General features: G+C 34.2%; 1 protein-coding gene across 1 annotated transcript in view; it reads right to left on the reverse strand.

The window, feature by feature from the left end:
• GUCY1A2 (guanylate cyclase 1 soluble subunit alpha 2) overlaps positions 1-22,645 on the reverse strand; it is a 340,934-nt gene that overhangs the window by 14,441 nt on the left and 303,848 nt on the right. The window contains exon 7 of the mRNA XM_044669013.1: positions 22,431-22,585. Within this exon, the coding sequence (XP_044524948.1) occupies positions 22,431-22,585 (155 nt within the window). The remainder of the gene's footprint in view (positions 1-22,430; positions 22,586-22,645) is intronic.

A 22,645-nucleotide genomic window follows, 5' to 3' on the forward strand; every position in this document is an offset into this window, starting at 1 on the left:
CATGCCTTTCTATATCTCTCTTGGTACTAGTGCTTTCCTTCTATCGATTATCTTCAATTTCTTTTGCATATATCTTGTTTGTATATAGTTGTTTAATTGTTATATCCCCCAGTAGACCATGAGCTCACTGATAACCTTACTGTTTTTCCTTTTTATTTGCATACTTAATGCTTTGCACAATGTCTCCATGCATTGTAGACACAATAAATGTTTATTTACTGACTGACTCTAAAGTGCCTAATTTTAGCTTAATTTAGGGAAGGATTTTGTGCCCATTGGAGCTCTCCAAAAGTGTCATGGATAGCTTCAAAGGTAGTGGGTTGCCCCAGCTCCATTATTTTCCTTTAAGCAAAGGTTGGATTTGTGTTCTGTTACCTGTTTGATTTTCCACTACACCTCCTAGAGGACCTCCCCATCCACACCTACAAATCTGTTTAAATCCTATTCATTCCTTCCCCTCCTTCATCTGTTGTAGGATTTAAATTAATATCTAACACTCCAAGAATTATATTTCATAAAGTTTATTAATAATCACTTGAAGTAAAAGAATAAAAAGGTAATTATCTAATAAAATATAAGACCATGTAAATAGATTCTCCTCCCACCGGACTCATGCCACCTCCACCAAACTGATCAGATCAAGAGAGCTCGAGAGGTGGGGCTACAGAAGATTTATAACCTCCCTAAGTTAGCATGTAATGTAAACAGGAGAGTGGGGTGCTGGGAATTGTAGTTTTTAGGGTAATAGATTCTAATTATATACCATTAAACTTTTCATAATCACCCTGGCTCAGGGCAGTTCATTCCTCTTATTTATAACACTTCTTATTTTCTATATAATTCAAATGGCTACTACTCATGTACTACTTTGTGATACTTCTATTATGTAATTGAATTTTTACATATATCTATAATATCATGATGACTAATCATAGTGATGATAATTTATTTAACTGTTAACGCATTTGTATCTTTTCTCACCTACTAGATTATAAATTCTTTGAGGGGAAGGGATAAGTGGTTGGTATTTTTTGTGTACTTCCTATAGCTCCTGGCATGCTGCCTCATACAGAGTAGGCACTCTGTATGTATATTTATTGATTTAATTGAAGTGGATCAGACTAATCAAAAGGAGTTTGAATTGTCATCACATTTGTAACATGGAAAATGGCATCCCACCCTGCCATTTACCATGTTACACAGTCCTTGGTTACAGTATGTCCCAAAAGTCTAAGTGGAATTTTAAGCCACTGAAGACTTTGGGACACCTTTTATTGCTATTCTCAGTAGTATACCAAAACTAAAGGGATATTCAGGCAAAAACCCAGAAAGGGATGTCTTCATTATTGTTGCCAATTAAACATATATTTATCTTGAGGCTCTTTAAACAGAGATTACAGAATATTTCTCAATGGAGATGAAAAATGGAGACTGCTGGCTTCAGCTGTCTATCTTATTCTGAATCTTGCTTTCTTTTATTGCCTTTTGTATGTTGGCCTGCAGATCAAAGCCCCAAAAATAACTATTAGGAACCAAGTAATTTTCAACTAATGAAAATCTCCCATAAATTTAGAGTATTCAGCTGAATTGAGTCTTGCTTCTGAATTCTTTGTCAGGAAATACTATAGATATCTTAAAACCCATTGCAAATAGCCTTTGTAGTGTGGGGAGGGAATTTCCCTCCCCATTATGTGGCTTTGTTTGATGTCATCAATAAGTGACCTGGAGGTCATTTACCATTGAGATGTGCAGGTATAGACAAACCTTCAGAAAAAGGAAGTTGAAACCAACAAGATAGGAAACTGATCCCACAGGCACTACCCTGCCCTTCCACCCCCTTACCCCCCTCACCCCTTGGCAGTACCAGTCAAATTAAGGAACTATGATTGGTTCCTAAGATGTGATGTGGGAGAGCTAGTGGGTGGAGAAAAGTGCTTAAAAGGTGATACCAAGGGACTGTTCTGTCTCTCTTCTGACTGGAGCTTGGAACCTGAAGAAACTCTTGCTGGTGGCAAAGATAGTAAGCTAATCAACTTTCTACCTCTTTACTATAGTTCCCTCTCTTTACTATCACTACGTTGATGTAATAAAGCTACTAACAGCCTTATAATTTAATTTTAACTACTACAATAGAGTGGGCAGAATCTCAAATAGGTTACTCCCTAACTGATACTGTGACTTCCAGTTGAATCTTTCTGGGCCTTTCATCTCCTAAATTTCAAAGCCCAAAGGGATTGGTTGAATAGTAAGTAAGCTTACTCAATCCATGAATAATGAGGAAATAAAAATACCAGGCCTGGCTCATACATTGTATTAAGAGAACCTCCAACAGATCTAACCAATTAAGTCTCTTTGAATTCCAGTTTCCTGTGACTGTACTGAGTGTACCTAGCTAGGCTTGTTGGCTGGACAAACAAAAGAAAATGTTAATAGGTAGTTCACTACCAACTTCACTATAATATTTCACTTGTGTATATGAAATACCTCTGTCTAAAATGAACATAAAGCTAACTGCAAGACCAAGCAGTATCAGAAAAAAACTAAAGTCTAAATGCTAAGAAACAGCAGGATACAAGAAATTCCCTCTATTGTGCTAGAAGTTGCCTAGAAAAGTTAAGGGATGACACTCCCAGTAGGGAGGAAGATGGGCTAGAGATAATCTTAAGAATCTCATGAAGCCTCAGAATACTCAAACTGGGAATGTGTATTTTGGGACAATATATTCTACTCATCAGAAAAAAGAAAAGAAAAAAATTGACAAAAAAAACAAAACAACAACACAATGCAAGTGGGCCAAATGGCTCATTTGCCTTTTTTCAACACAACTTTTATAGCCACACTTAAAAGGACAATATTAATGTTGCTGTCTGAAATTGAAAAAATAAGGATACAATTCTTAAAGAACAGCTCAATTTTTTTCTTTGGGGAAAACATATTAAGTCATTTGTCTTTAGTGATTTTTTTTCCCTTTTTTTAAAAGATGGGATTTCCTTTTTTGTGTGTCTCTGGGGAATGAGATGAGATGATCAATACAAGTAGATTGAAGACACTAACAACTCAATAAAATATCAACCAACAACCTTCTATATATGTTTATGAAAAAGAAATGCCTAAAGCAGTTGTGTTTACTAAAACTTTTATATTCCAGGTTAAAGGCTGTAATAATACAAATACTGAACGCTATGAGGCTGTAGATTTTCTCTGCCTCAGTACCCTAAAAGAATGCAAAATATAATGTTACAAAATGATTTCCTCACAAGAACACTGTGAAGTAGGTCATACAAAAGGTAACTTAGATTTTAATATCTGCACCCACTGCAAACTCTCAAAAAACTGTTTTCAGATTACTGTGTTTTTAAAGTAGCTTAATAAAGAAATAGGCTGTGTGTTCTTGCATTTCAGCCATTACACAGATCCCTTGATACATAGCTAGGATGTTTCCATGCTAAGTTTTGTATTTTCAACAATTATTAAAGCAAGCCAAATATCAATCAGATTCATTTAAGAAGATTCTTCTTGCCTTACTTTCTGCTCATTTTTAATTTCCAGGTCAAATAATATTGAATTATGTTTGTGTAGCTCTTTAAAGATGAATAACATTCATATTTTGTAGCATTTTAGTGTTTGTAAAGTGGTTTTTTCTCAAATCAACCCTGTGAGATAAGCAGTGTATTATCCTCATTTTATGGGAAACCATAACATGACTGCTGCTTCAGGGATCTTTCCATTATAACATAGTCTATATATATGCAATATTTAATGTAGTCATGTGTCTTTGGGAATACTCTACTAATATTACTTTCTAAATTAGCAAAATTTACTAAATTTTATTTAAATAATACTAAACAGTTGGTGGTGATGATACATTTCTATCACGCTTACCAGAATAATTGCTTCTCCCAGTTAACAATGGTCATGTTCCCAATGTTCCTGGCAGCCAGGTGGCACAGTGCATAGAGTGCTGGGTCCAGAGAAAGACTTAAGTTTGAATCTAACCTCAGACACTTATTAGCTATTTGAACCTTGTTTCCCTCAGTTTTCTCATCTATAAAATTAGCTGGAAAAGGAAATGTTAAATCACTCCAATACCTTTGCCAAGAAAGTCCAAATGGGGTCACTGAGAGTTGGACATGACTGAAACAAATGAACAACAATGTTCTGACTCAGTTTGAAGTTCATCATTACTCCTCAAGTCATTCAGTTACATCTATATCAGCTTTGATCTTTTGCAAATTCTTTTTTTCCTTATATTAAAACAAGATTCATTCCCCTATACCTATTTGTCTAATTTTGCCCTCTGCAAGGCAATAAAACAGAACAAAACAAATGTATTTTCTACATCCTTCAAATATTTCAATACTGTTAAATCTTCTTTTGTATAGAACAAATAATCTTTGTCCCTTCAACATGATTTGAATCCTTTTGTCATCCTGGTTGGCTGCTCCTTCACAATGAAAGCTTACATTCTTCCAGAATGCAAAGGTCTTTTCCATAAAAATTACTTACAATTCATAGCTCTCCTCTTCTGTATTTAAGAAGTTTGTCTTCTCCCCCCTTAAAACACGTGATATTTCATACTCTCATGGTTCTTATACTTCTCTGAACCTTAGTTCTCTATCTCTTTTTCCTCATTTTCCTATCTCTCAAAGATGGATGTCCCCAAGGTCCTTTTTTGAGCCTTCTCTACTCTCTTTCCCTTGATGATCTTATTTATCACCAAACCTTAAGAAAAGTAATTCCATTAATCTTATTGTTAAATGACAATAGTTCTAAATGCTATCAAGAGGTGCTGCCTCACAGCAACTTTGGGATTTCAGTTTCAGTCCCTAAACTATCAGACCATTTAGTTATCCTACCCAACCCTCACCCCCTCCCCAAGCTAAATTCACTAAATGCAAATTTCTTGTAAAGTTGCCAAATGTATTCCCAGATTAAAATATCCAAAACATTGGCAAGCCTTTTTGTGATATTGTATGATAAAAATACCTGGACACTCTTCTGCCTCTATACTCTCACTCAGCAACCTCATCAGCTCATGGGCTCCCATGAGATTATCATCTACATAGAAAATTTGCAAACATATATTTTAACAAGTCACTTCCTGAGCTCTGTTATCTAATCCCAAGTGCCTATTTCAAAACAGATGTCTTATAGATAATCTCTAAATCAATATGTCCAAAACTGAATTTATTCTCTTTCCTTCAAACCTATTCTTATTCAGAACTTTCTTATTTCTGTCAAGGGTACTATCATTCTTCTACTTATTCAGGTTTTCAGTCCTAGAGTCATTTTATACCATATATCCAATCAATTATCAAATTTTGCTTTCTATCTCCATAGTGCTTCTTACATCTGATCCATTATCTTTACTCATATCTTTACTGCTTAGTTCAGAGTGCTCTTCATATCTCTCTTTGCCTCCTCTCTGTTCCATCCCTATCAGCTTGCAAATGTGAGTTTCCTAAATTTCAGGTCTATTGTGCTTTCCTACTCAAAAATCTTCATTAGTCTCTTTTGCTTCAAGGATCAAAAATAAATTCCTTGTTTGACTGTTAAAGTACTTTGCAATATGACCCTAACTTGCCTTTGTAATTGTGTCATACATTATACTCCCTTTCCTGCATTATATAGGTCAGTTAAACTGGCTTTCTTGTACATCAGACAAAGCCAATGCTGTAATTTTTCCCTAGCTACTCTCTATAGCTGAACCATCTGGCTCAAAGGGCTACAATAATCTCAACTTTTTTATGATATGTAAAATGCAATCTTTTGTCAAGCTTCTATTATTCTTAAAAATATGTAGTTGTCACCTATCTGTAAATAAAATGTTCAGAACTTCATCTGCCACTAGTTATTTTCCCCCCTTAAGGAGTAAATTGCAACTGTTTATAGAACTGTGATCTACTGAATGAATAATTCTAATTTAATATTTTTGTTCCTTAAAATTCATAGCAATTAATCAGTTTGTAGCAATTCATTGTTTTATATACCATTGACTTCCATTAAATGGTATAATGGATAGGCATGGTGGGGAGCCTGGAATCATTCTTTCCTCATTTCTGTTTCCTAGAACCCCTTGTTTCCTTCCTTCAAAGTGCCACCAAAGCATCACTTCGCACATTTTGTATGTACATTTTACATACAAGATTTTCCTTATCAGCTCAGTTGCTGTCCCTTGTTACCTTGTAAATACTAATTTATATATTCATGATCTCTCATGTCCTTCAACTCTCATGGAAAGTAAGCTCCTTAAAGACAGGAACGGACTTTTTATCTTTAGTCCATTTTTTGGCACACTGATGGCATCTAATAAACATTTTTTTAATTGAAAGGAATAAAACTTTACTTAGAAAACACAATTACATAGTTACAGGTCATTAGTTTTGACACATTTGTCAGTGTCAGTGCACATAATTATGGTTAATAAGTGGGTGACTGGAGAGTAGAGGAACTGTGAACTGCCAAATTCACTATCCCACTGAAATTGAATGAATAGATAGCATGTTTATCAAATTTAGAAAGGACACCAAGATGGAAGGAATAGCTAACTCATTACATGACAGGATTCAAAAAGAATTGGACAAAACCAACCTGGGTACAATGAAATTAAATAGTGATACATTTAAAATATTGAAAATTGGGCTGAAAAAATAATCTTCACTAGTCTTAACATAGTGAATGCATGACAAGGGAAAAGTTTGCCAGCGGTTTGAGTGTACTAAAAGCTAAATACAATTCAACAACATGATAAAATAGTCCCCCATCCTAATTAGTGTCTTTGATGCATTGGAAGACTTAGAATGTATAAGACTAAGATGAAAGTTCCATTATACTTTGACCTGAGCAATATTTGGAGTATTTGGGAGTAATATTTCAAATAATGTATCCAATCCTGAGTATCACATTTTAGGAAGGAGGTTGATGAACTTAAGGATATACAGAGAATAATAATCAGAAAGGGCCTTCGCATCAAACCATATAATAATCTGCTGAGGGAACTTGAGAAGTTAAACCAGAAGAAAAGAAATGTGAAAACAAAGTAGATAGAGATTTGAAGTTTTATGCGAAATCCTTTCTTTCAGTTATACTATTTATGAAAATATTAATTTATTTACTTTATTGGGTTTAGAGTAAAATAATTAAAAGAAAAAACTGGATTTTAACTTGTTCTGCTTGACTAGAGATCTAGGAGAAATGGGCAATATCAGCAAAGAGGAAAATTCAGGTTTAATGTGAGGAAAGAACTTCCTAATGATTGAGGCTATTTGCAGATGTCATGTGTGGCCTCTGAAGGGATTAGGTTCTCCCTCACTAGACCTATTCAATAAAAAACTGCATCCCCATTCACCAGAGATTATAGAAAGCAATTCATTTTCGGATCTGAGGCAGAATAAATTGCCCGAGTTCCTTTTCAAATCTGAGATTTTGTGATTCTTTCAACATGATTAGAACCGACTTGAATTTTGCTAGGTAACTGGGTTACCTATGTGTTATTCTTTGTCTCTGGTTACAAATGCCTGGCTCACTTCCTTTTCAAGGCATTTATTTCTATAATTATATCTTTAACTTTGCTTTCTATGCACAATTTTTTCCTTGATTATATGCTATAGCCTACCTAGCTTGCCATTACGTTTCTGTCAATTCACCTTTGGGTGACATAGTCTTGATTCTTCAGGGCCTGTCATTTCAAGGTTTGTGCTTATGTAGCAATATCAAGGAAATATTGAAGTTAAAAAGTTAGAGATTTATTTCTAGGAGAAGCTTGAAGTTATTAAAAGCACCATGCAGTTTCCTAAATGTAGGATAGCTCTCAGACTCAATTGGTAGAGAAAAAGGGGGGCATACAAATGAGAAGAACAAGACTAAAAATGAAGTTGACATAAGTTGAACAATGAAAAGGTATAGATGAGAAGGTGCATCTTTTAATGAAAAGGGAGTAGTAGTTATAATAATAATAAGGAGGCTAGCTATAAAGGGGAAGGTGTGGCCCAGTACCAGGGGCTATAGGTTTGAAATACTGAATGTAAATGTATCAAGGATCCACACATGGGTTGAGGAGGACATGATTGGGGATGTAGACTCGAAACTACCACACCAATGCAATGATCAACAATTTGGAAATAGGTCTTGATCAATGACACATGTTAAAACCAGTGGAAATGTGCGTAGGCAATGGCGGGGGGAAGTTGGGGGGGTGAAGGAGCATGAATTATGTAACCATGGATAACTTTTCTAAAAAATAAAAAGTATTTAAAAAAAAAGTAAAGGATCCAGCACCCAGGCTAGCAGAGAGATAGGAGAAACTCTCTCCTGCTAGACAGCAAGCTCCTTTAAGTTGAATATTCTATAGCCCTTGTCCTGATAAGGAAATGACTCCTATTGGTATATGTAGGAATCAGACAGGAAGGGAAATAAGGCACTTTCTGTTGAACAGTAATGGAGATTATCCCTGCTGTAGCACTTTGGAATGTTCAGGTTGCTGTCCCTGCTTGATCTTAGATGAAGGCAGGCAATAAAAACAAGTTCTTAGATCTAAAGCTAAGGTGTTTATTGATAATGTGGTTTAGGTGAAAAGGGATTGGAAAGAGGGTTAGGTAAAACTAAGAACTAAAGGACAGTTAACTTCTCAGACTTTGGTTTAAAATGCAGAAATGTCTTTCTTGTATGCTCCTTAGCTGATCCAGCTGACACGGCCCTGGGTCAGAATGATGTGGTCTCTTTGGTGATAAATAAAATTATTCCTTGCTAAAAGGATAGTTTGGCTTGCCAAATGAGATGTTAATATTTGGCCTGCTGAGTTAGTTTGATCCTACCTAGCCAATAAACTACCCATGTTCCCGTTCCCTCCACCCTGGGTCCCCAAACCCAAAGAGGTAGAAGGGAAAAGTGAGAATGAAAACAAGGTCTGCAAGCTCTTTTATACCCTGGCTTCCAACTTCCAGGTGGGACAAGCCCCCTGGCTCATGCCAGCTTCTATATTCTAACTAGGGCAAACTGCCAACTTGCCCCATGCAAATATGGCAGTATAATTTTCCATATTACAATCTCCACCTACTAACTTCTCTGATTTCCTTCAAGTCTCATGTAAAATACCACTTTGTAAATGAATCCTTTTTCTCTAGTGCCTTCCTTCTGTCAATAACTTCATATATATCCTATATGTAGTATGTTTGTATGTCATCTCTTCTATTAGAATGTAACCTCCTTGATGACAGAGAGTGTCTTTTGTTTTTCTTTTTTATCTTCAGCACTTAGTATAGTGCCTGTCACCTAGTAGACACTTACTAAATGTTTGACAGACTAATCTGACTGATGAGTCACAATCTATACTATCACAAGGAGTACCTATTTCAGAGAGATTAAAGATTCTAAAAGTATGGAAACACCTAGGCTTAACATTCTAGCTTTCTCTTAATTCAAAGGGAAATGGAGAACTGAAACAAATATCTAAGTAATCTGAGATTTTTTTTTAAAAGAACTAAACCGTAGTTTTGGTCAAAGTACACAGCTATCTCCCTCTTAATTCTTCTTTAGCTTTTGAAAGCTATATGTGCCATGGTGATCAAAGCCAGGGAAGTTATAGTGATCAGAAGAATATTCCTGGCTGAATGACTAAGAACATTTGCAACAGCAATGCAGACTTGTCAGATAAGGTCTCTTACCCAAGTAGCAAACATTCATAAGTAAGACTAATCATACGAAATCTGAGCAACAACTATAATCCAAAATGGTATTTATTTCCTCAGATAAATGTGAAAGTATTAAGAAAGTGTGTGGTAGTAGATAGGCCACCTGACTTAGAGACAGGAAAACAAAGATTCAAATGGTGCCTTCAACATTTACTAGGACCCCACAATAGGATCCCAAAAGGTCACAAACTCTCTGTGACTCAAATGTTGATAGCTAAAATGAAAAGGTTGTATTCTATAGCTTCCAAGGTCCTTTCCAGCTTTAATATATAGTCCATTGATCCGAACACCTTTGCATTTACCAGATGGCCAGTTCCTGGAATGTCTTTCCCCTCATTTCTTGGGTTTTATAGATTAGATTCTAGATCTAGATTTCTAGATCAAGTCTCAGCTAAAATTCTACGTGCTGCAAGATTTTTATAATCATTCTCAATTCTATTATCTTCTTTTTAAAATTACCTCCAATTTGCTGTAGTAGTTCAATCATTTTCAGTTGTGTCTTGCTCTTCCTGATTCTGTTTGGGGTTTTCTTGGCAAAGATACTGAAATAGTTTGCCATTTCCTTCTCCAGTTCATTATAAAGATGAGGAAACTGAAGCAATCTGGGTTAGGTAACTTCCCCAACGACATATACCTAGTAATTGCCTGAGACCAGATTTGAATTCAGGAACAGTAGTCTTCCTGACTCCAGGCCTGGTGCTCAATCTACTGCACCATCTATTTTCCCCAATTTCCCCTGTCCATATAAATCTTGTATACACATCATTGTTTGTATATTGCCCCATACAATGAATGTGAATTCCCTAAAAATAGGGACAGGTTTTGCCTTTCCTTGTATCCTGGATCTTTAGCAGGATCTGGTACATTCTAAGTGCTTAATAGAAGTTTCTTAAATAAGACACTGCCCCAAACAGTCTGGTAGCATTTTATCTTCCCTAGGGATGAAGATTCAGCAAATCTGTAAATTGAGCTAGAAAATGAAAATTCATTTTGTTTTAGAAAAATATTAAATATATTTCTAAAATATTAAATATATTTCTAAAATATTAAATATAATTTTCTAAAAATATGTATTGAATATCCTTTCAGAAAGTATTCATCTGGTTTCATGGTTAGTATTTAACAGAGCTTAAAAGACTGAGTTTGATGAAATGAAAAATGTATAACCTATAAAATCTTAAAGTCCATCTGTAAATTAACAAAAAACAAAACACATTGGATGTTAGGTATATTTTCACATCAGGAAAATTAAAGAATCCCTTTGCATTTTTACTGGGAATATCAGGAGTGAGAGTAATTAATTCTGCCCTAACAAATCATCATATTATTCATGCAGATTCAAAGCCTGCTCCAATTATCCTTAATATAAGTCATTACTTCAATTCCACGGTCCAATAGCATGATGTTTATAAATTGTTCATAATGTGCAGAGCTTTTTTCCTTTGCAATGAATGGAAATGAAGGCCCTATCAACACTACATTTATCAAAGATAGAAACAACATGCACAGAATACACTCTTTCCTATGGAAACAAAACACAACACCTCCAGAAAGAAATGATTCAGAGGCCCATATAAGAAAGATTATTCACTAAGAGAGATCTAGATTAATGAAGACCGTCATGGAAATGTTAAATGTCCTAATTTCAGAGAAAACAAATTTTCAATCTTCATTGAAAAAATGATGCAAAATATAATGATAGGCTTTTAACACTAACTCCACTTTGCCTGAGTCTTTCATATCATCCTTGCAATACAATCTTTACATGTGTAAATTTACAATGTATTTAGGCTTATTTATTTTCAAGTCTGAGCAAATAAAAGTATCTTGAGAACTTTAACAAAATCCACAAAATGTATTATTTAGTTTTATGTGTCTTGATTTATAATACATAATTAACATATTTCAGAATTGATCAACAGAATTTCCCTGAAACAACTAGGACAAAATTACTTGTTATCTTAAGCATCTAGGTGGCACAGTAGATAGATCCCTTTCCCTGGAGTTATTCAAATATGACTTGAGAACCTGACTAGCTATGTGACATTGGACAAACCACTTAACCTCCATTTGACTCAGCTTCTTCAACTGTAAAATTAGGATAATATTAGCACTTATCTCCCAAGATCACTTTGAGGATAAAATGAGATAATATTTATTTGCAAAGCACTGAGTACAGCACCAGGCAAAGTGATTGTGTATGTGTGTATATATTTAGTTAATAATAATAGGAGATATGTCCAGAAAAGTTCAAATGACACCCATGTATTACTACATGCATTTTGTATAATCTAAGGGCATATCTACTTAAATCAAGGTCTATTATAATGAAGAAAACTACCTAACAAAGTAGCCCATTCCCTTAAAAAAATGTATCTTTTGTTTTTATATGAGTCCTTTCTTCTTAATCAGTGCTCACTACCCAATGAACCCTTTTTTGCATTCTCTTAAGCAAAGCCACCAAAAGCTATTTGCTATTCACCTACATAAAAGCATGTATCACTGTTTTATATCTATAGTCCATTTATTAACAAGGAAAAGCCACATTTCAAAATAACAAAATTCATTTGAAGCAACACAATGCTTACTTTCAAGAAGGAATTTCCTTATCTGGAGTTCCTATATAAATAAAACCAACAAATTCAAATTCAAAACTCATATAAATAAAGAAAAAAACAACACATGATTATACAAGTAGATATAGATCAAGCATGGGACAGCATATAATATTCAGTTAACATCATTAATAATGTAAATTCATTTTAATTCTCATATTAATTATTTAGAACATTTTTAACCTGTGGTTCTTGATCGATTACATTTTCTTTTCTGGAGACTAATTGTTAATAGTTTATTACTACTTATGTATTGAGAATGGTCCTTGGTTTTATATATTTAGATTAATTATATTTATATTTATATAATGTATATATATATATATGTGGGGGTATACATATATGTGGAAATGGCATAAATATATAATCATACATGTATATGATATCAGACTTTTGTTGGATCCATTAATGTGTATTTTTGTCCATTTGACTGATCTTATTCTTAGCTTCATTGATTTTGGTTGCAAAAAAATTTTAATTTTATGTAGACAAAATGGTCAATTTTTTTTTTTTTTTTTTTTTTTTTTTTTTAAAACCCCTACCTTCCGTCTTGGAGTCAATATTGTGTATTGGCTCCAAGGCAGAAGATTGGTAAGGGTAGGCAATGGGGGTCAAGTGACTTGCCCAGGGTCACACAGCTGGGAAGTGGCTGAGGCCAGATTTGAACCTAGGACCTCCCGTCTCTAGGCCTGACTCTCAATCCACTGAGCTACCCAGCTGCCCCCTCAAAATGGTCAATTTTTAAAAAAATTATCTGCACTATTCCTTGTTTAGTTAAGAAGTCTCCCACTAATAACAGGTAAGAAATACACCTCCCATCAGAAACTTAACATGGAGAATAAAATACTTAATTCCTGACAAATTATCTTCTATTTTCCAAACAGTTTTTTTTTGGAGATTTTTTTTAAACCCTTGTACTTCGGTGTATTGTCTCATAGGTGGAAGATTGGTAAGGGTGGGCAAAGGGGGTCAAGTGACTTGCCCAGGGTCACACAGCTGGGAAGTGGCTGAGGCTGGGTTTGAACCTAGGACCTCCTGTCTCTAGGCCTGACTCTCACTCCACTGAGCTACCTAGCTGCCCCCAAACAGTTTTAATGAAACATAGAGTCATTTCCCCAAATATTTTGTATTCTTTGTTTCATTGAAAAATCGATTGTTATGGGAGATTGTATTTAGAAAGCTTGCTTAATCTAATCCAGTGATGTATTTCCCAGGAATTAAGGTACATAATCTTACCATATCTAAAGTTATATTCCAGAGCAGCAATAATCAAAAGTTTTTAGCACTACTTAAGTAGTGCTTAAGTACTTAAGTAACTTAAGATATGGCAAGATTTTGTATCTTCATTTCTCTTTATTTTTTTCCTTTGACATATTAGGTAGTAGGTTCTTTCAAATGCATTTTATTTTTGTTTGTTTTTTTCCCCTAATTTGATAAAGTAACCTCTTGGTAGTTTGCTTGGTATAGTATTAAAACTAACTTAATTTACATAGTATAGACATTTTTATTATATTGGCACAACCAAATCCTAAACAATAAAACTCCAATTATTTAATTATTTGTCGATTTCTGTAAAGTTTTGTTATATCTTAGAAGGATAATTAAAATATTTACAATATATAGTTACTTTGAAAGAATTTTCTCATCATTTTATATTGAAATAAGGATAAACTTTGGCATTTATTTTGTATTGTGCTATTTTATTATAGTTAGTGTAAGATTAAAAATTAATATCCAAATACTCCAAGTATTATATTTTATAAAGCATTAATTAAAAGCTTAAAATAATGTGAAGCAAAACCTCAGTAAAGAAGGAAATTTCCCTAGACTGCACACGCAGGAGAGGAGAATGCAAAACTTCCAGAGAAGAGAGAGAGAGGGCAGGTTACACACAACTATATACAAACAATATAAGTAAGCAACTTGGGGATGAAAAGAAAGAATTCTGGGAAACACTGAAGGAATTCTGGGGAACGTAGTCCTGGGGTACAACATTCTAACTACACATTAGTAAATATTTTGATTAATTTTTTCACTGATTTTCTAGGACTTTCTATTATCTATGAAGAGGCACATAACCATATTTATACTATTAATTTCTCTCTTCCCTTATGGCTCTGGTTATAGTTTATAACACTATGCCAAAAAAAAAAAGGAATCCGTTTCTTTCAAAGGCTAAAATAAAGTAGCCCAATACAAAATAAATGGCAAAACATCAGCATTTCTCTATAATTCTAACAAAAGTCAGGAAGAAATGACATATATTTTTTTCTAATAGCCTGATCAGCTCTATGATTTCTTTTCCTTCTTTCTTTCACTTCCTTTCTTTCATTTCTGCTTCTGTGCATTAAATTGTTTCTAAAAGAATAGTATTAAAGTCATTTCTGATTATATTTCTATCTAAATCTTTTCACAAGTGAGTCACCTTTTCTTTTATGAATTTCAATGTTATTTAGGGAATATATATATGGTAATATTATATCATCATCATGTATAGTATCTTTCAACTTAGGATCAAAATCAATGAACAACAAACCTTTATTTAGCATTTACTATGTAGCAGCTCCATTGATTTTATAAATTTTTTGCTGTCATTTGATATATCATGACTTAGAGCCTACTTTTTTTTTTTAACCCTTGTACTTCGGTGTATTGTCTCATAGGTGGAAGAGTGGTAAGGGTGGGCAATGGGGGTCAAGTGACTTGCCCAGGGTCACACAGCTGGGAAGTGCCTGAGGCTGGGTTTGAACCTAGGACCTCCTGTCTCTAGGCCTGACTCTCACTCCACTGAGCTACCCAGCTGCCTCAGCGCCTACTTTTTAAAAATTGTTAGCATAATAAATTTAATTTCAGCTCGTCATTTTCCTTTTACTTGTTTCTTTATTTAGATGTGTCTTATAATACATTGCAACCAATTTCCCAGATCTGTTAATTTATACTTCTCTCTCCTAATTTCTTTCCTCTTTTGATCTAGTCTGAAGTCTAGCCTTCTATTCATGGTTTAGATGCTTAAATGTTTTTGAATCTTGCTTTAAAAATTTTTTTAATTAAAGTAATCTATGTAACTTCTTATAAATATATGTATGTATATATATTTAAAATATTATGAATTAGAACTCTATGGTTTTATTATATAACATTGTGAAGTAAACAGGTTTATAGGTAGGAATAGAAAGAAAAAGGGGGATGTAAAGGGATAGATTAAAGGAAGAAGAGTTAGCAATAAGCCAAATATACCTTAAGCTGGAGCAAGAATAAGGAAGAGAAAGTTAAATGAGGGAAAAGATAATAACTTGAATATATATATGTGTGTGTGTGTGTGTGTGTGTGTATGTGCACATACACATATATATTTCTTCATCTTCTCTATGTAGGCCACATAAAATAAAGTGTCTAGAATAGGAATTTGCTTTTTTCTTCCTCCTCAATTTGTTAGCACAATGGCTGATCATGGCTATTCCTCTTTTCCCCATCTTTTGTTTGCCTGATTATTTAACTTTGTTGTTAAGGAGACTTGTTCTGATTAGCCTTACTCTTCAAGATACCAACTCATAAATGAACCAACATTGTGTCTTAAGTGCTATAGTTTCCCATACAACAGGGTCTTGTCCAAAACCATGTCCTTATGTTTATCATTTGTTAATCCTAAAATAATATTGTTACTTTTAGACAATGTCTCCTATCCTTTTAATAAGCTGGGTATAACCAAATATCCATGCATTCCTTATCCTTAGAAAGACCCTGTTTGGCAAAGGTACATACCATATTCCCCTAAAAGAAATGAACTATATGACCCTTGTCATAGGTATCCTCACCTACATGAGAGTGCATTTCCTTCATTAAAAACATCTTCTACCTGCTTTTACCACCTCAGTTTCTTCTTCTCTACTATTCTTACTCTTATTTTTCTAACATATTCCTAGTCAAGACATTTCCATATCTCTCCTCAAAACTAAGTCTGAGAAGTATCTATTTCTAACTTCTTTCTATAAAATCACTTTTTCCCTAAGATGCCAATTGAATATCCTAAGTACTCAATTGGTGGGCTGGATTTTATCATTCACCCAAAGGGAACATGAAACATCATATCAAGAAACACATTTTTGCACTTATGTTGCAGCATTTCTGATAAGAACTATCATGCTAGGTAGTATTTTTTCATTTTGTTTTGCAGTGCTCATGATAAATATTTTTAATGTGACCACCATAAAAATAATTATATTATTTGGACTAACGATTGTTTCAGAGAATGAAAAATAGAGATCCATCTCCATGCTAACATCAAATCATTCATAAGATTTTTTTAGTTCTGATCGTTCAATCAGTTTTAAATCTGGCTCTTTTTATTCTCATCAAATGTCATCGCTCTATTTTTGTAAATTTTGCTAAAATCTAAATGTATTTTGTGTGTAGGATCTTTCTGATCTGTCAGTTACATTATTACATCAAAAGATAAGGGAAATGAGGTTAGATCAGCATGATTTGTTCATGATTCGAGGTGGTTGTGTGGGCTTGTTATTATGTTGGCTTTGTTTTTATTGAGTCTTCTCTTCTTCCTCTTCCCATCCTCCTTTTCTGCTTCTTCCTCCTCACATATTTGATCTGGATCTGTGATTTTGATTTTGATTTCAGCTGGGGAATTCCTACTGTGGAAACCCTCTCTACCAAAGAAAATGAGCATTTTTTATGGTAGCCTAGGGTCTTAGAGAATTGTCTGTAGCACTGAGATGTTAAGTGATTTGTCCATGATTAATCAGTGAATTTACACACAGGCAGGACTCAGGCCCAAGTATTGTGGACTCTTGTATGGCCCTCTGACCACTATAGCACTGCCACTTAATTAGATGTATATGCATTTGAAAAGAGGACCTTTAAAATATCACATACTTTTTATATAGGGAAAAAATAACACACACACACACACCCAAATCCTCTAGGATAAATTCAAAAAGATAACATTCAGAAGAATATCCCAGAAAACTCAGAACATAGATTTAATAGGTAATGCTTGACTTACAAGTCAGTTGATTATTAAAAAGATTAATAAAGTGACTACCCATTTAACTTTATTCAAGCCTTAATTCTTTTTCAGGATAGATTTGTTTTAGTTAAACAAATATTTCAGGTAAAGTTTGCTATTGAACTGCATTATTCAGACAATTATATCAATTTTCCATCCTACTTTACATTTGTTAACAGGGTTATAGTTGACTGCAGGCAAAATTTCAAGGAAGAAAATGTATTAAAAAACCAGGAATGGCAAAAGAAAGGGGAACAAATGGAAAATAGAATAGAAAAAAATGAAACAAAAAAGAGAACAGAGTTCACTAGCACATATCCTTCATGCCCATGCTTTGAAAACAAAATGACCAAATTTACTTTTGTAATAAAATGTAGATTACAAGCAAGGCAGAGAGGATATGTTCTCACTCTCTTTTCTGAACATATTTCTTTAATGAAAAGGCCTATACTAGACACAAAATTAGATGCAGATTTCAAAATGTCTAGATGATATTACATATTTCATCTATTATCCATTTTTCCCAAGGCAATGTAGTTTTCTTATCTTACTAAATCTAATAGTTTCATCTTTATTTCTATTCCCTACTATTTCTAATGTTATTTTAGATGTCATTTCCTTCAGTCCAGAAGAAGTACCAACAGTTTCTCCCTTTCCACTTTTGTTTTACAGGAAATGAAATGGGAAAGGGACATTGTATCTTTGCTATTTGTGAGCTGTTAAAAATCAGTCACATTTTAGGGCAGTTAGGTGGCACAATGTATAGAATGCTGGAGCTGGAGAGAGGAAGACTCCTCTTCCTGAGTTCAAATCCAGTCTCAGAAAATTACTCTGTCACCCTAGGCACATCACTTAATCATATTTGCCTCAGTTTCCTCATGTTCAAAATGAGCTGGAGAAGGAAATTACAAACACCCCAGATTCTTTGTCAATAAAATCCCCAAATGGTCACAAAGACTTGGACATGACTGAAAATGTATTTATCCAGAAGTAAACAAATCATTTTTCCAAGGTGTTGGTTGGAGTATTTTTACTGTTAAATTCCTTAGAATTGGGAGCAAAATATCTCTAAAGAAAATGTATAAAAGTGGGTATTTTTATCTCTAAAAATATATATAAAAGTGGGAATAATGAAAACCTACAGAAACAAAAAATTGATTTTATATTAGAATATAAGTAATACATATTTATGAATGACATGATCACTATTATAAATGATTTTTCATTATTTTCATATTTAAGAATTCTATTATCAATTATATTTGGTTGCCAGGTCAAGAAAGCAAACTGATACAGTTGATAGAAAACTGGAATTGGAAGTGGGAACACCTGGATTGAAATCTCACCTCATACAAACTATTTTACCATGGATGTCACAATTCTAAACTTGCTTCATCCTCTCTACGATGGATATAATAGTATCTAGAAGAACTATTGATCGGGGTTGATATGAAGCTCAAGTTAGACAATGTTTACAAAGTGTTTTGAATACTTTAAAAGGCTATATACATTACATTTTAAAGCTAAGGTAAAAACAGCCAATATCAACTTATCAAAGCTCTCAAACATTCATGCTCTGAGTTGTTATTCAAATTTTCCATCTTGGGCCAAGGTAACATGTCAGCAGTTACTAAGGTATAAGAATATGTGAAATCTAGTCAAAAGAGCAAAGAGCATTTTTGTGTCTATTCACTATATGATTTGAAATTTATAAGCTTCATTAAATCATTAATGTTTAAAAACCAGCTTTCTGAGTGGGAGGGCATGCACAATGTTCTTTTTAGTTTAATCTTCATTATTCACATCTTCTCCATAATTTTCTCAATTCTAGAAATCAACAAAACAATAAATCAAATCTTTATTTGTTGTGATTGCCAATTTTTGAGGTACAAATGGTTGAACTGAAATTTAACAATTGTCTCACAAGTTAGCATGAGCTGATTCCAGCTCACATTTAATAAGTTCATATTATGTCTATTCATCCCTTAAAAAGAGAGATATGAGAGAGAGGGAAAAGGAGAGAGGGAGGGAGACAGAGAGAGAGACATAGAGAGAGAGAGAGAGAAAGGTGGCATGACGATACTTATTTGGTTTTCCTCATGGCGTCGTTTTTGAATAACCATGATAATTTTGAATAAGCTATAATAGATGAAAAGTTACTTAGAGCAGTTAATAAAGTTAACAGAAAAGTAACTAAAGGTTGACTATGGAGCCTGAGAGACTCCCCTCTCCTGCCTCTGTATCCTTCCTTGCTGGCACCTTGATGTTTGAGTTGAATTTTTTGTTGTTTTGATTTTTTTCTATTGCTTTCATCAGTGTCTGTCGATAATTTGCAATAACATGTTCCATTTTATAATTATTTTATATTTCATTCTTGACATATAAGTATGAAGATTCCATTGTATTCATTGGCTACCATAACTAAACTTAATTCTTCAAGTAAAAAGGAAAAGAATGTTATCCATGGATCATGCAAATGAAAGGCATGGCTTAGTCCATCTGTCACCTGGTTACTGGATAAATATCTCACAGTTAAAAAAATTAAATTTTGCTTGTAAACATTCAAAAAACTATGTAACTCTTTGCTGGCTGTGAAGGGATTAAGGGACATTACATTATCACCTTTTCCAGGACTATACTAGTGCCTTGTCATGATTTGACATGGCTTTAGTTTCCTAAAATCTTTGACGGCAGGTACTACCAAAATGAAAAGGTCCAAAGACTTGTTCTCAGCAATAGACTCTCTCTCCATGCCTGGAGAACTAGTCTAAAGAGATTCCTTACCAGAAATCAGGGAATAACCTCTTTGGCTATGGTCTCCAAAAAAAGTCTAGACAAGATTAAGAAATTAAATTAATTTCAGTAAGTTTTTACTGGGGCAGCATGGAGCAGTAGACAGAATATAGACAGCAGAATCAGGATGATGTGGGTTCCAGTTATAACCTTGAGACATACTGGCTATGTGACCTTGAACAAATCATTTAATGTTTCTGTGCCCCATTCAATACTCTAAGAGGATACTGATCTGCATAGGTAGAGAGGCTTTCTTTTCCTAGGATATGCCTACTCTTGTGGATTCACAAACAATACTAAAAAAAAGATATTTATTGAAGACCAACTATGAATACAGGACTGTATATGATGGGAAATATGATAGTCTAAGATAGGATTTGGCAATTTACAGCCCACTGACCAAATCTAACCCACCACTTGCTTTTATGTGGTCCTAAGAACAGTTTTTACATTTTAAAATAAAATTGTATTTATGTTACATTTTAAAAATGAAATTGTATTTAATAGTGTAAAAACCATTCTTTTCTCACTGACCATACAAAAGCAAACAGTGGACAGCTGACCATAACTTGCCACCACCTAGTCTATGACATGAGCCTTGCCTGCTTGGAGCAACCTTAAGATAGGATGTGTCTTTGGTAAGAGTTGAAGAATATTCTGGTGACAATGATTCAAAACTGTCATATAACACAGAAATTAGGGGGGGAGATATTTTTCAGACAGTGATGGGATGATGGTATCAACACATTTATGATCATTGCAGATGACATTTTTTTAAATGTCACTTTAAAGAATGACCTTTACTTATCTTGCTTTATATCCTTCTTCTTCTTTCTACTCATTAGCAATCCGGAGTTTTCATGAAATGCTTCACTTCCCTTCTTGTTTACAGAAACTATCAGCAGATCTCTACTATTCTTCTTTTGTTCATTATTGCAAATTCCTTTTCTAATCTACCTGTTCAAATGCTCCAGTTTATCAGAGGTCTTATTTTTTGAAAATTAGAATTGAGTTACAAGCTAGATAAAGTATGGCAGTAATTAAATGACTGGCACAACTGCATAGAATTATTATAGCTGAGTCACTCTCAAGTATGAGAAAATTTTTAAAAAATATTCACCAGATAGAGCCTGTTCCATAGTGAGATCAACAGAATGTAAGTTTTTTGAAGGCAAGAAAGACGCTTTATTTTCAGCACCTACCATATTACCAGGCACATCATATGTGCTTAACAAACATTTGTTGATTGATCCTTTACAAAATTAAGAACTGAAGCAGATATATATATGTATACTTAAAATAATCATCAGAGCTCATATTTTCCCCTGCTTATTTCATGGAACCCATTGCTTATTTACAGATATTCTCCCAAAATATAGCTATTCAGAAGCATTCTTTTCTATCTTTGTGCTTTTCATTTCCTTTTAATATTAAGAAGTTTCATTAATGTGTTAAATTGATACAGAAAATGATGTGACACACTGGAGTCAAATAAACAAATTCAAAGAATCTGTGGGGTCTTAGTCCAATCCCTTTACCAACTCCCAGTGTCAGGGTTTTGTTTTGTTTTGTTAAACTATAAAATAAAAGGTTGAACTGAATGATCTCTAATGTCCCTTCCAGTTTTAAAAACATGGTCACACTTATTTTAGCATGGAGGTAATTCTGCATGCTATGCAAATGGAACTTCTGCACTGGCAGGTCTTTTGAGGCCTGAGAGGCTTCTGGCAAAGGTCTGGTGAGAGAATATATTGCTGTTGTCTCAGGGCCAGCCTAGCTAGTTTGGCAACAATCTTTCCCAATTTAACTACATTCTGATGAATTTTTCAATCTCATCCATTCTCCCAAAACATCTACTAGGGCATTGAGGACTGAAATCTACAACGATGGAGAAAATATTCCATTCTCATCCAAATGCCATCTCTTAAAGTATTAAAGTAAATCCTGGGAACCATTTGGATAGGCAACACTTATTAAGTCTGGAACCTCCTTTCCTCTGGCTGCCTTTCTAAGTGTAGCCATGACATCTAAAATCATGCATTCTCCTATAGCATAGACATCTGAACTTTCCCAAAACATTAATTTTGGCATATGACAAACCTATGTTTAGGTCTACATTAAGATTATTTTTCCAGTGTGCTCTTTACAGATGGAAATAAAAGTTTGTCAGGTTTTTCATCCTCAAGCACTGGATTGACCTACCAACAACAACCAGGCATGTATCAGAAGGAGTGGATTCACAGTATTATAGGGAGAAGGATATCAGACTGAGGAACTGCCAAAGTCCAGGTGGGTGAAGTTGGTCACACTTACTGGTAAGTTGTTGGGCTGACATTGATGCGTCGTGGATGGCTGCCCGATTCAAACTTGCTGGCAAGGGTGACGTTGTTTCCAAAGAGGCAATATCTTGGCATTCTTACACCAACAACTCCAGCCAGGACAGACCCTGAGTGAATCCCTATCCTCATCTGAAAGAGAGATAGACAGGAGAGAGAGAGAGAGAGAGAGAGAGAGAGAGAGAGAGAGAG

The sequence above is a fragment of the Gracilinanus agilis genome, chromosome 3 (genome assembly GCF_016433145.1).
Source record: "Gracilinanus agilis isolate LMUSP501 chromosome 3, AgileGrace, whole genome shotgun sequence".
NCBI classification, from domain to species: domain Eukaryota; kingdom Metazoa; phylum Chordata; class Mammalia; order Didelphimorphia; family Didelphidae; genus Gracilinanus; species Gracilinanus agilis.